The 15,471-nt window shown below is 43.6% G+C and overlaps 1 protein-coding gene across 1 annotated transcript; it reads right to left on the reverse strand.

The window, feature by feature from the left end:
* Positions 1-10,407: 10,407 nt before the first annotated feature.
* On the reverse strand, positions 10,408-15,035 carry LOC137570479 (protein kinase C delta type-like). Its single transcript, XM_068279147.1, has 3 exons — positions 14,851-15,035; positions 12,365-12,493; positions 10,408-10,593 (listed from the first exon to the last, which is right to left on the reverse strand). Exons 1-3 carry the CDS (start codon positions 14,971-14,973, stop codon positions 10,564-10,566), a joined length of 282 nt encoding a protein of 93 aa, XP_068135248.1. The 5' UTR covers positions 14,974-15,035; the 3' UTR covers positions 10,408-10,563.
* Between the last annotated feature and the right edge of the window lie 436 nt (positions 15,036-15,471).

Here is a 15,471-nt window from a genome sequence, read left to right on the forward strand (position 1 = left end):
GGCCCCTTAGCGCAGTTAGGGTGCAAAAAAGTGCCACACATGTGGTATCGCCGTACTCAGGAGAAGTAGTATAATGTGTTTTGTGGTGTATTTTTACACATACCCATGCTGGGTGGGAGAAATAACTCTGTAAATGGACAATTGTGTGTAAAACAAATGAAAACATTGTCATTCACAGAGATATTTCTCCCACCCAGCATGGGTATGTGTAAAAATACACCCCAAAACACATTATAGTACTTCTACTGAGTATGGCAATACCACATGTGTGGCACTTTTTTGCAGCCTAACTGCGCTAAGGGGCCCAAAGTCCATTGAGCATCTTTAGGCTTTACAAGGGTGCTTACAATTAGGCACCCCCCAAAATGCCAGGACAGTGAACACACCCCACAAATGACCCCATTTTGGAAAGTAGACACTTCAAGGTATTCAGAGAGGGGCATGGTGAGTCCGTGGCAGATTTCATTTTTTTTTTCGCAAGTTAGCAGAAATGGAAACTTTTTTTTTTTCTGTCACAAAGTGTCATTTTGCGCTTACTTGTGACAAAAAATAATATCTTCTATGAACTCACTATGCCTCTCAGTGAATACTTTGAGATGTCTTCTTTCCAAAATGGGGTCATTTGGGGGGTATTTATACTATCCTGGAATTCTAGCCCCTCATGAAACATGACAGGGGGTCAGAAAAGTCATAGATGCTTGAAAATGGGAAAATTCACTTTTTGCACCATAGTTTGTAAACGCTATAACTTTTACCCAAACCAATAAATATACACTGAATGGGGTTTTTTTTAATCAAAAACATGTTTGTCCACATTTTTCGCGCTGCATGTATACAGAAATTTTACTTTATTTGAAAAATGTCAGCACAGAAAGTTAAAAAAATCATTTTTTTGCCAAAATTCATGTCTTTTTTGATGAATATAATAAAAAGTAAAAATCGCAGGAGCAATCAAATAGCACCAAAAGAAAGCTTTATTAGTGACAAGAAAAGGAGCCAAAATTCATTTAGGTGGTAGGTTGTATGAGCGAGCAATAAACCGTGAAAGCTGCAGTGGTCTGAATGGAAAAAAAAGTGCCTGGTCCTTAAAGTGACTCTAACAAAAATTACAACGTTTTTTCTACCATCCTACAAGTTCCTAAACCTATTCTAATGTGTTGTGGCTTACTGCAGCACTTTATACTATGACAGTCTCTGTAATAAATCAATGTATCTTTCCCCTGTCAGACTTGTCGGCCTGTGTCTGGAAGGCTGCCAACTCTTCAGTGCAGATCTGTTCCTCCATGCACACTCCAGTGTGTGTGTTATTTACATAAGCCAGCAGCTTCTCTGCTATCTTATCAGTGATAGAAGAGAGCTGGATAAAAATCCTAGGCTGTGAAAGGAGCTGGAAGGTCACATACTGAGGAATTAACCACATAGGCAGAGCTGTCTGCAGGAAGCCTGTCACTTCAGTGGGTGAGAGCTGAAGGGGTCAGAAGGTAAACACACACAAGTGATCTCTTGAGATTCAGAAGTAAGGCTGTATACAGCCTGCTTGTGTATGGATGTATTTTCTATGTGTGGACATACTGTATATTAACCTACTTCCTGTTTTGGTGGCCATTTTGTTTGTTTATAAACAAACTTTTTAAAACTTTTTAAAACTGTTTTTAACTACTTTTAATGTGGCGGGGAGCGGCGAAATTGTGACAGAGGGTAATAGGAGATGTCCCCTAACACACTGGTATGTTTACTTTTGTGCGATTTTAACAATACAGATTCTCTTTAAGGGGTAGAAAGACTGTGGTCCTCAAGTGGTTAAGGACCACAGGATTACATCCCCCAAGTGACCGGGCTATTTTTTACAGTCCAGTGCTCTGCAGCTTTAACAGCTCGCTCCCCCGTGGCTCCAATTGTGATGGCTTATGTTAATGATTCAATGAGTCATTAACATAAGCCGTCATTAGGGGAAGCCGTGCAGTATGCAAGATGACTGCAGATCGCCCGCTGGAGGAAGGTGAGCCGCTTTGCCACTAACGATTCTTTTACAGGGGTAGCGCTGACAAGATAGAGGCGTAGAGGACCACCCAGTGCTGGAACCCATAGGGAGGTGAGTCGCTCTGCAGTTATTGTTACTGGGGGAGCGCGGGCCGGCAGACCACACGGGGGCAAGGCAGGGGGTCCCCGACGTAGCGGCGGGTAGGCGGTTCGTATCGGCGGGGGTTTTTAAGTCGGGGATTCCCTGCCTTTGGAATATAAGATGCAGGGACTTTTTCTCCCCATTTCTTGGGGAGAAAAAGTGCGTCTTATATTCCGCAAAATATGGTTTCATTTCATTTGCAGCCTTACTAGGAGCGCTGCCTATTTCCTGTTGCTCTTTAGAAAAAAATGTGTAGACCATTTAACCACTTAAGGACCGCCCCCAGCCGATGGGCGGCGGCAAAGACCGGGCCCAAACGACCGCAATACGCCCATCGGCGGGGGCGGCTGCGGGCGTGGTTATGCGTCATTCGTGACGCGATCAGCCACTGGTGACTGGCTCCGCCCCCTTGCGCTGTAACCCTCCGGCCGTTCGGAAGCGACGGCGGGTTACTAGCACCCGGATCACCGCATGTACGTTGTATAATAGGCTTTGTAATGTATACAAAGCCTATTATACAGGCTGCCTCCTGCCCTGGTGGTCCTGGTGTCCGAGGGACCACCAGGGCAGGCTGCAGCCACCCTAGTCTGCACCCAAGCACACTGATCTCCCCCCCCCCCTGCCCCCTGATCGCCCACAGCACCCCTCAGACCCCCACCCCCCGCCCACCCCCCAGACCACTGTTTGCACCTAGTCTCCCCCCTAATCACCCATCAATCACTCCTTGTCACTATCTGTCAACGCTACTTTTTTTTAACCCTAAACTGCCCCCTGCTCCCTCCTGATCACCCCCCCCCACCCCTCAGATTCTCCCCAGTCCACCCCCCCAGCCCCCCCCTGTGTACTCTATGTCTATCCCCCCTGTAATAACTCACTGTTCACCTGTCAATCACCCATCAATCACCCCCTGTCACTGCCACCCATCAATCAGCCCCTAACCTGCCCCTTGCGGGCAATCTGATCACCCACCCACACTAATAGACAAAAAAAAAATCTTCTATGAACTCACCATACTCCTAACGGAATACCTTGGGGTATCTTCTTTCTAAAATGGGGTCATTTGTGGGGTTCCTATACTGCCCTGGCATTTTAGGGGCCCTAAACCGTGAGGAGTAGTCTAGAATCCAAATGCCTCAAAATGACCTGTGAATAGGACGTTCGGCCCCTTAGCGCACCTAGGTTGCAAAAAAGTGTCACACATGTGGTATCGCCGTACTCAGAAGAAGTAGTATAATTTGTTTTGGGGTGTATTTTTATACATACCCATGCTGGGTGGGAGAAATCTCTCTGTAAATGGACAATTGTGTGTAAAAAAAAATCAAATAATTGTCATTTACAGAGATAGTTCTCCCACCCAGCATCTGTATGTGTAAAAATACACCACAAAACACATTATACTTCTTCTCCTGAGTACGGCGGTACCACATGTGTGGCACTTTTTTGCACCCTAAGTGCGCTAAGGGGCCCAAAGTCCAATGAGTACCTTTAGGATTTCACAGGTCATTTTGCGACATTTGGTTACAAGACTACTCCTCACGGTTTAGGGCCCCTAAAATGCCAGGGCAGTATAGGAACCCCACAAATGACCCCATTTTAGAAAGAAGACACCCAAAGGTATTCCGTTAGGAGTATGGCGAGTTCATAGAAGATTTTTTTTTTGGCACAAGTTAGCGGAAAATGACACTTGTGAAAAAAAAACAATTAAAATCAATTTCCGCTAACTTGTGACAAAAAAAAATCTTCTATGAACTCACCATACTCCTAACGGAATACCTTGGGGTGTTTTCTTTCTAAAATGGGGTCATTTGTGTTCCTATCCTGCCCTATACTGGTAGGTGATCAGAGGCGCCAGCAGAATAAAATTAATATAAAATTGTTAAAAATTGCCGGGAGGGAAAGTGGTGGACTTCCCCTCAATAATTAGACACCAAGGTCTGTCATCAAATCAAACGAATACATTTATTCAATAGTACCCCAAAATCTGCAACGCGTTTCGTGGTAACAGACCCAGTTCCTCAGGCAATAAAACGGGGACAACAAACACAGCAATCAATGTGCAGTGAATTTAGCACCTCTCTACGCAGTTAGGGTGCAAAAAAGTGCCACACATGTGGTATCGCCGTACTCAGGGGAAATAGTATAATGTGTTTTGGGGTGTATTTTTACACATACCCATGCTGGGTGGGAGAAATATCTCTGTAAATAGACAATTGTGTGTAAAAAAAAAAATCAAAAAATTGTCATTTACGGAGATATTTCTCCCACCAAGCATCGGTATGTGTAAAAATAAACCCCAAAACACATTATACTACTTCTCCTGAGTACGGCAATACCACATGTGTGGCACTTTTTTGCAGCCTAACTGCGCTAAGGGGCCCAAAGTCCATTGAGCATCTTTAGGCTTTACAAGGGTGCTTACAATTAGGCACCCCCCAAAATGCCAGGACAGTGAACACACCCCACAAATGACCCCATTTTGGAAAGTAGACACTTCAAGGTATTCAGAGAGGAGCATAGTGAGTCCGTGGCAGATTTCATTTTTTTTTTTTGTCGCAAGTTAGAAGAAATGGAATTTTTTTTTTTTTTGTCTCAAAGTGTCATTTTCCGCTAACTTGTGACAAAAAATAAAATCTTCTATGAACTCACCATGCCTCTCAGTGAATACTTTGGGATGTCTTCTTTCCAAAATGGGGTCATTTGGGGGGCATTTATACTATCCTGGAATTTTAGCACCTCATGAAACATGACAGGTGGGCAGAAAAGTCGGAAATGCTTCAAAATTGGAAAATTCACTTTTGGCACCATAGTTTGTAAACGCTATAACTTTTACCCAATCCAATAAATATACACTGAATATTTTTTTTTATCAAAGACATGTAGCACAATAACTTTTGCGCTCAAATGTATAGGACATTTTACTTTATTTGAAAAATGTCAGCACAGAAAGTTAAAAAAGTCATTTTGACAAAATTTGTGTCTTTTTTGATGAATATAATAAAAACTAAAACTCGCAGCAGCAATCAAATAGCACCAAAAGAAAGCTGTATTAGTACAAGAAAAGGAGGTAAAATTCATTTAGGTGGTAGGTTGTATGACCGAGCAATAAACCGTGTAAGCTACAGTGGTCTGAATGGAAAAAAAGGCTCTGGTCCTTAAGGGGCGAAAAGACTGTGGTCCTCAAGTGGTTAAGGGCTAGCAGCCCCAGGTTTCAACAATGTTAATTGTCAGTTTAGTGGTTAGGCCTCTTCCGGGAGGGCACGTCATCGCAGTGGAAGAGTCTAGTATTGAACAATCTGTGCACAGGCTGTGTTTGAAGCCAACGTTCTCCTTTGCTGTATCCCTTTTAAATGCAAGTTGTTGTTGGCCTCTACACATCTATTCAGCTTGTTAGTTCAGGTGCAGCATATATTTATTGTGTATTTTACTCTAGGAAAAATGTATATGTATTTTATTTTTGTTCTCTATTGGACACTTGTTCTGAGTTATTGAGAAATGAATATTTTATTTTTTATATGTCTTAATTATGTGTTTGAGGAACCCCCTGCGTGGGGCAAATCTTTGACGTATACTCAATTTATTCTCTTTTGGGAAACTAAATAAAATCTTTGACTCTTACCATGGTACTTCTATTGCAGATACATTTCCTCTAGACTCTAGGGATGTCTGAAAATGTTTGAAATTCTCTCTACTCCTATTTATTTTATATTAATATAAAATGTATTTATATTTTATTGATCAGTATCATCGTCATCGCTCAGTCCCAGGAATCACGTGGTTCAGAGTGTGTGGTATGTACTTTCCTTATGTAATTCAGATGACTAATACTTAATTCTGTTTTTAGATATTTTTGTTATTTGAGTACTGATTATAACCTTGTTCTATGCAACTTTAGTTTTTTTTTTGTTTTTTGTACTGTATATCATTGCAAGAATGCATTTTTATTTTAAAACGATTCTGTTCTCCTACAAATATATATAATCGGTATGACAGTGGCTAAGAGCCCATCTGACCGATCCTAGGAGGACTGACCCTTAATTGAGTTTAGTACACTCCACAGTTGGTTATCCTATTTTGTATAGGAACTGAAAGCCCTGTTCTTCCAGAAGAGAGAATTCATACTCACAGCTTAATCATGTGCTGAATGAAGCCAAGTCTCAGGACCACTAAATCACACAGTTCCTCAGCGTATTCATGTTGCTTGCCAAACTTTTTGCACATCCTAACAGGCATTTTAACTCCTGTAGTGATTTTCACTTTCATTGTAATGTGATGTTTTAATTATCAGTTCCCAAAGGCACCCTAAAGCCCCATCTACACGATACGATTTCTTTGTACGATTCGATTACGATTCTATTTACGATCCGATTAAATCCGACCTGTCCGATCGGGATTCGATTCAATTTAATTCAATTTGCCATTGTTTTGCAATTGCAAATCGAGTTGAATCGAATCGAATTAGGATCGGACATGTTGGATTTAATTGAATCGTAAATAGAATCGTAATCGAATCGTACAAAGAATCGTAACGTGTAGACTGGGCTTAAGGCTACATTACCTTCTCTGCCCCCCCCCCCCCCCCCCCCCTCGAAGCCTAGTGTAAAAACTATCCTATCTTTTGAGCCTCACATTACCCTAATCTAGAAAAACACACACACACACACACACTTTCCTGCATCTGGTAATCACAGTAATCACAGCTGTGCGTGTTCTTCCAATTAAGAAAGTATCCAAGCAGCTTCTAATTGTAAATATAGACTTGGCTGTAGGTACTTACTGTGATATAATACTTCCCATCTTAACAGGTGGTAAAATCTTCTTTTCTTCACATGTAGTCCATGTCCTATTGTCCTTCTTACAGATCTGGGGATATAAAGGTAATTTGCCAAGTTTATATATGTGCTTGGATGTATCTATGCATGTTGACTAGGTCACCCCAAAGTCATAACTTGGTGACATCTTCCAACCAGCTAATTATTTTGCCTGTTCCCGCATCTTTTCTAAAACATCAATGTCCTTCCTGTAGAGTGGTGCCCAAATCTGTATCCCATGGTCCAGATATGACCTCATAAGTGGTTTATACAAAAGCACATTCGCCCTTATTCAATTCACTTTTTCAAGTTTTCTCCTGGGAGAGCCCTCAGCAATTGAAAAGTACCCAAACGTAGGTGAAAAATTAGTCAAAATTATTCTGAAAATTGCCTTGCTTGCTGGTGGCCTAAAAGGCATTTTACGATAAGATGTGAAAATACCACTTATGAGAAAACTTAGGAGAAAAAGTGCATTGGATCTGGCCCATTGTGATGTAATTTCCAGTTTTAGGCCACATTCACATTGGCCATAGCATTGCGTTCCCTGTGACAGCAGGATCCCAACGCAACAGATCGGGACATCTGCGCCGCACATTATGCTTCCATTGCATCACGTACAGTAAAGCATACAGTCAATTAAAAGTATTCTTCACTTTTACTGTTAATGGGTGAGTTCAGCGGTACAATGCCACCATCTGTTATACCGCAATGCACCCATTGCACTGTGAACGTCGTGTAGGTGGTGCATTGCAGAGCGGTAAGCCGCATTTCAGAGTGCTCATTACACAGCAACGCATCACTGTGAACGTGGCCTTATACATCCTACAAATTTATTTAAAAAAAAATAAAAACAAGGAGGGTTGGCTCAGTTAAGCACACTATACACAATGTAAAAAACATAGAATACTTATTGATTACACAAATCCACCTAAATCATACCTATAACTGATACACATCTTATGGTCTTATTCTCTTTAGCCTTGCTGATATGTCAGGTCAGATGCAGGCCTAGAAAAAAAGACCCATGCAGGGCTCCGCCTCAGCCGCTTTCTCTCACTGTGATAAGGTGAGTTCAGTGAAGTCCTATGAAACTAACATTTCTATCTACAAATCCCGAGATGGTTTTAATTCTTAACCACTTCAGGATTCGGCGTACGCTTAACTACGCCCCTGAATCCTGAAGTGGATTGCATGGAAATGGCCGCTCGTATGAGCGGCCGTTCCATGTCAGTTCACGGAGCGTGTCTCCAGGGTCCGATCGCGGCTCGCAGGGTAAGTGTAAACACACGGGGAAGATATATGTTTACATATATACGGCGCTGCTGCGCAGCAGCGCCGTAGAGGAGATCGGCGATCCCCGGCCTCTGATTGGCCGGGGACCGCCGGCACCTGATAGGCTGAAGCCTATCCTATCCGGCGCAGGATGGAACTCCGTCCTGCGCCGCTCACAGAGGGAGAGAGAGTGAGGGAAGGGGAAGGAGGCCAGGAAGCGCTGCGGAGGGGGGCTTTGAAGAGCCCCCCCCCCGCAAGCGCAAGCAGCCGGCGGCGATCAGACCCCCCCAGCAGGACATCCCCCTAGTGGGGAAAAAAGGGGGGAAGTCTGATCGCCCTGGCTGCTAGCTGATCGGTGCTGCGGGCTGGAGAGCCCACGCAGCACCGATCAGCAAAACCACCCCCTGGCACAGAAGTGGTTAAAGAGACTCTGAAGCGAGTTTAAAACTCGCTTTTTACCTTATAGTTTTAGCAGGGGGCAAACATGCCCATGTGACTATAAGGTAAAAAGCGAGTTTTAAACTCGCTTCAGAGTCTCTTTAACCATATAAGTAAAACACTGCAAAGAAGGATGGGAATTCTCCAACCCCTATTGAACTGTACTGCCTGTCTCCTCCTCTTCTCCTACTGCTCCTTTGATGCTGCCCCTCTTTCCCAGTCCCTCCATTTACCCAAACGATCCAGTTCAAACTCCTAACCCTCTCAAACGCTACTCTGTATAAGCCGCTGCCTCCAAACATTCCGCCACTAATCTCCAGAAACCATCCCACTCGCAACCGTTCATCCTAAAGCTCCAATCTTCTAGTCTGTTCACCTTCTCTCACTCTCACATCCAGGACTTTTCACCTATATTTTGGAACACAAGTAGCACCCACAGTGATATGCTTGGAAGAACAAAGAGAAATCGAGAGCCCGATATGGTGTAGTATTGTTAAGTTGGTTGTGGTTAAAAGCAAAATATTTAGATATACTCACAAACATGGGTTACCCATAGGCAACCACTTCAAGTGCAGGTGGGGAGTATTAGAACCTGACCCCACTCAGGTTTTTAAGATGTCGCTCTCTGTAGATAGGAAATGGGGTAGCACCCCTCCACCGAGGGTGGACTCAAGATTTCAGCAAGGCTGACAGAGGCGCTCACTTCTGCATCTAGACCCATTGAGTTATACTCCTGTTTGCCTGATGAAGCAGGACCACACCTGCGAAACGCGTTGCACTAAGTGGAGTTCAATAAAATATTTTTGTATTGATATATTGTGACTCAATTGAGTTTTATATTTTTGAGGGAGGTAAGTCCACCTGAACATCCCCCTCTTTTTAGACGGTTTTTAAACGTTTTTATTCTACTCTGGCGCCTCTGTACACCAAGCCACACAGTGATATGTTTCCTACCAGCAGCACCCACAGGGCCTCGCTACACCCAGTAGCACCCACCAACACCTCTTCCTCCAGTGACCTTCTCCCTCCATGAGCACCCACAGTTACCTCCCTCCACCAGTAGCACCCACACTGACCTTCTCCCTCAGCAGCACCCACATTGACTTTCTCCCTCCCTAGAGCAGCACCCATAGTGACCTCCCTCCACCAGTAGCACCCACACTGACCTTCTCCCTCCACCCAGCAGCACCCACATGATGGGAACTTTACCAGGGCTGACAGTGTCAGAACGGTGCAGATCAGGAGGACACTTAAGGTTTCCTTTCACTTAAGGTTCCCTTTAAGTAGGTGTATTTATGTTTTAGTTACATTCAGTGTCAACTAAGCATGTACCACTCTATATGGTTTGTTGTAATACACAAACGTACACTAATTGGCAATAACATTGCAACAGTTTTATTAACTTAGATAAATACAATAATCCTATGTAGTCAATTTGTAGACAGATGAGCTCCATGCTAATAGAAGTGGAATGATCGCATCTCTTTACGTCACTTCAGTTGGCGTCTTCATCTCCCTCCACCGATCACTCATGAAGCTGAAACCGTGAAATATGTCTTTGGTCTCTGGTGAAGGGAGTTGTGGCTCAATGGATGACAGAAAGACTTCCTTTTCTGCATTGTCCTCTACGTCAGTTAGAGGGTTCTAGAAAAAAGAAAACAAATAAGGTATTTAGTGCAATGTACTAAAATGTTACTGGTCTTATCTCATTTCCAAATATATATCCAATGGCAGAATAAAACACGCTGTAGACATATCACTGGATAATACATATTCTCTGGATGTACAATGATGAGCTCTTCACTGAAAAGAGATTGTGGTGATCTTCTGCCTCTAGGACTCTGGTCACACCAAGGTCTGCAGCTGGACAGTTTCCCAGAGAGGATAGCAGCAGAATGGATCCATACTTTCCCATGGGCCTGTTCACAATGTTTGGGTTTCTTCATTACATTTCTGCAACACACAAGCCAGACCAGCACAATATTATCCAGAGAGAAGATGCATTGCCGTTTATTACATAGGATGGCAAGAGTGTGTTACAATGTGCGGGGACTCAGCAGCGAATCTCTCGAGTGGTACAGTGTGTCTATACTATGTGGATAAGATGAGGAGATTGCAGGGGATCACACGCACTGATGCACTCGCATCCCCGCTTTAGTTACAGAGCACAACTCCATAAACAGCCTGCTAGCCCGCAATCACAGCTAGTAGGCTGTCAGAAGAAAAGCTATCCCCTTGAGTGGCCCATAATGTGATGTCATCTCAAAGGCTGATGCCTATGAGAGGTGATCACTGATTGGATCACAGGGGGAGCAAGGGAGGGGAAAAATATAAATTAAAAAATACATAAATGTAATAAAAAAAATTCTTTATAAATTCATAAAAAAAAAATAAACCTGGCAGCTGCAATCAGATGCCACCAACAGAAAGCTCTGTTGGTGGCAAGAAAAGGGGGGGGGGAATTCATTTGTGTGCTCAGTTGTATGGCCGTGCAGCGAGCTTTTAAAGCTGCAGAGCACTGAAATGTAAAAAAAGCCTGGTCACTAGGGGGGTGTAAGCCTGTGGTCCTGAAGTGGTTAAGGACAATTCCTTTTTGAAACACTAGTCACATAAACCAGAGAGTTGTCAAGAAGGTGAGCGTTTCCTTTCCTGCACAGAGTCATCACCTAACCACGTCAGAGCAGTCGTGGTTGGGGTGTCTTGGCACCCTATGGGAAAAAAAAGATACAGGAGACAAAAAAGGGAGCCCGATAGTGCAGTATGTCAATAGTAGGTGTGTGGAGAAATCAATTGATTGAAAGGGCTACTCACAAAGGAGGGTTGCAAGGGGCAACCGACCACAGGAAGCAGGTGGAGACCATAAACCCGACTCCACTCGGGGTGGTCCTGGACGGACCTGGTTGCAGTCGCTCTCTTAGATGAAAAAGGATGGACAAAACATTAACCGTGGTAAAACAACGGGTGTTCTGTCACCACCCCTCAGACAAACATGTACGGGGGTATAACTATGCACAATAAGGGAAAGAGGCACCCTGATTTGAATAAAAGCTTTTAAAACCAGTTTAAAAACGAAAAAGAAAAATGAGGTATCTTACCTCAATGACGAAATCTCTGTAAACTTACAAAAGGCTCCCTATGCTACATGATTTCTGTCATTTGGCACTGTATTGGCCTGAGGAAGCGGGCTCAGACCCGCAAAACGCGTTGCCTGTGCTCAAATAAAAATCTTTTGTAAGTTTACAGAGATTTCGTCATTGAGGTAAGATACCTCATTTTTCTTTTTAGTTTTTAAACTGGTTTTAAAAGCTTTTATTCAAATCAGGGCGCCTCTTTCCCTTATTGTGCACATCAGAGCAGGTCCCCGGGGCCTATTTAGTGTTGAGGGGCCCACCAGCCCCTTTCTCTGTCCTCTCTTCACTTCAGCTCCCTCCTCTGCTTCCTTCTGTGGAGCACAGGGACAGAGTCAGCTCTGTGTACACAGGAGGGAAAGACTGGCCGGTGCCCCTCCCAGCTCCTCCCTGACTATATCAAGTGGATGATGATGAGATAAAGGGAAAAGTTTGAACTTGACACAGACTGCTGATTAGACCAGCCAAGCACTATCTGACATACTGTAGGATAGGAAGTCAGCATTGCACAACTAACAATGCTGATTCCAGTCTTGTCCAGAAGACACAAAGAACGGCCCATTGCCTATAAATGTATATCTTATTTCTGTACTTACCGGCTCCATGGTAAAGGGTGGCTTGGCTGTTCCAGCCTCCATATCAGTCCAGTTTATTCCTGTAAAGAATGGATGATGCTCTAGCCCTTGTACCATTCTTTGCCGTGTGTATTGATCCTTACAAAGAAGCTGGAAAAAAAACCCAGAAAAAATAATCATTAGTGACAGAAGTAATGTGGACAGTTAACCCTTAACCACTTTACCCCCGCCCGTACGGATTTCTCCGTCCCTTTTTCCATCCTTTAACCCCCAGGGACGGAGAAATCCGTACTTTGCGCACTCCCGCCGCTGCCCGCGCTCCCGCTCGTAAACACGCCGCCCGCCGCTAGTAAACACGCCGCCGCCCGCTCGCCCAGAGATCAATGAACGGGAAAATCCATTCCCGTTCGTTGATCTAAGCTCCGCAATGATCCGCTGCCGCTCGGCTGAGCAGCGCGATCATTGTGAGCAATAACAAAGTCCCAGCCTCTTTCTACTTCCTACAAGCGTCCGGAAGGACGCTTGCAGGTCGCATGAAACAAAAAGTTACTGTTGCCATCTTGTGGCCAAATAGTAAGACTACACTCTAACCATTTTTTACACACAAATAAACTAGTTTTACACAAAAAATTAACTCCTTACCTCCCACACTCCCCAATTTTTTTTTTTGTAATTAAAAAAAATGAAAAAATTTACAATTTAAAAAAAATACATAAATAGTTACCTTAGGGACTGAACTTTTTAAATATTTATGTCAAGAGGGTATAACACTGTTACTTTATAAACTATGGGCTTGTAATTAGGGATGGACGCAAAACTGAAAAAAATGCACCTTTATTTCCAATTAAAATATTGGCGGCAAACATTGTGATAGGGACATAATTTAAACGGTTTTATAACCGGGATAAATAGGCATATACATTTAATGGGTTTTAATTACAGTAGCATGCATTATTTTAAAACTATAAAGGCCGAAAACTGAAAAATAATAATTTTTTCCCACATTTTTTCCTATTTTCCCATTAAAACACATTTAGAAAAAAATTATTCTTGGCATAATGTCCCACCTAAAGAAAGCCTAATTGGTGGCAAAAAAAACAAGATATAGTTCATTTCATTGCGATAAGTAATGATAAAATTATAGACGAATGAATGGAAGGAGCGTTGAAAGGTGAAAATTGCTCTGGTGGTCAGGGGGTAAAACCCCTCAGTTGGGAAGTGGTTAAAAGTTTTCTTGTGTTTCGGTGAGATATTTAGAAGTGTACCACCATGTCTCCAACCATATTTACATTCCAACTGCACCAGCTACAGCAGGGCCATTTCTTGGGCAGTGCGGGCAGCGCGGCTGCTCTGGGTGCAGACAGGCAAGTAGAAGAAGGGAGGCGTAGGCAGAAGAACATAACCGCTAGGGAGCTGGTGATGCACGGTGCAGCCAAAAGAAAGAAGATTACCAGCGCGATCACCTTCTTTGACTTCTCCTGGGCTGCCTGCCTCAGCACCGCATGATGACACCTGTTGTCCTGTAGTGGTACTGTAGGCTGTCAGTGCGCATGGAGGAGTCAGCTTTCCAGGCTCTCTTTACCTGTGTGTTCCCTTTGCCTTGCTTCCTCCTGGATAAGCGGCTGCTCACTAGTAAGTAGGCAGATCTACTTGTGACCTGTGGCTGTGTGACTGTCCCTAAAGAGGAAGGGTTTGCGTGTCCCCAGGGGTGGAGGGGGTGCAATTTTTACACCCTCGCCCTGGGTGCAATTTAGCCTAGAAACTGCCCTGTACAACAGTATTGCTAAATATTTTACTCAGAATGACTATCATTCAACATTTCACTACTGAATACTTTAGTTCTAAAGCTAACCTACACTGATACATAATGAAAGCTATTACTGGTGAACCCATTGCAAATCGCAAAACGCATATATAATGCTATTGTGCTGCAATGGTATTTTGCAATCTTTTTTACTGCCGCTAGAAACACAAGGAGGAATGTAGAAGAAATGTAGCAGGCAGGAAATTTTCAATAAGGCAAATTCAGATTGCAATCGGATCACATTTATATAAAACATTAGTAAAAAGACCCGCCCATTAAAAAACAGGTGCTAGGCCACAGCCATGACACACGCATGACCGCGACCTGCATGCGCAGGCAGCAACACATGTGCATGCACGGTCGTGACCCACGCACAAACGTCTCTCGTCCATGACCGCTGCCCAAAGTCTGTCCACATACCATGCATGCGCAAAAGGCAGAGCGGACGCATGGACACAGGGACAGAGGAGGATGCAGAGACAGGTTTTATTGTATAGGATGCCCCAGAATTTCTATTGACTTTTGATGTCCTTGCATTTTATGATTTCCTTGCAATCACAAACGGATAAAACAACCCTTTCACTTTCCCAACAGAGGTGACCTTTTACTGTCTGCCCTCAGATATGACAGGAAGAGAATGTTGGAGTGCTGATACTATATAGTATACTGTATGTCTGGACCAGCTAAGTGTTTATATACTCACAATCTGCAGGAAGTCCTTCAGGTCAGCATTCATAAAACGAGGGAATGTTGGTTCATCAAATGAAACAGACTGCACAATGCTGGGTACATTGTCATCCTTGAATGGGAATTTCCCCACAGCCATCTCATATGCCACAACGCCAAATGAAAAGTAATCTGCGGCAAAGCTGTATGGCTCCTGGATCATGACCTGTAAGATAGATGAAAGTGAGGAGGAGTTAGTACAGAGAGCAGCCTAGCAGGAGACAAATCTGATGACACTTATGTGATGTGGTTACAATTAAGTGAAATTCACACTGACCAATAACAGAAAGTTGCAAAACAATAAAATAAATGCTAACGGTGAGTAGCCTAGACTCACAACTCAAGCCTCTTTTCCAAGAGCAGCTAAAGATGGTGAATCCACCGCCTGTCAGCTGCTCTTGTTCACCACAGCTCCCCTTCCCCTGTCCACAGCAGCCCCCCCCACACACACACATCTGAGTATGGTGGTAGTCCTGTTCACTGATGGATAATATTGCCTCTTGTATTACTATAGTGCTTTTAAATGGCTCCCTGCTCCAAGTGAGTGGCGACACGAAAGTGGAGCGGACTGACGCCATTGTAAGAAACTGATACGCTT

The sequence above is a fragment of the Hyperolius riggenbachi genome, chromosome 4 (genome assembly GCF_040937935.1).
Source record: "Hyperolius riggenbachi isolate aHypRig1 chromosome 4, aHypRig1.pri, whole genome shotgun sequence".
NCBI lineage: Eukaryota > Metazoa > Chordata > Amphibia > Anura > Hyperoliidae > Hyperolius > Hyperolius riggenbachi.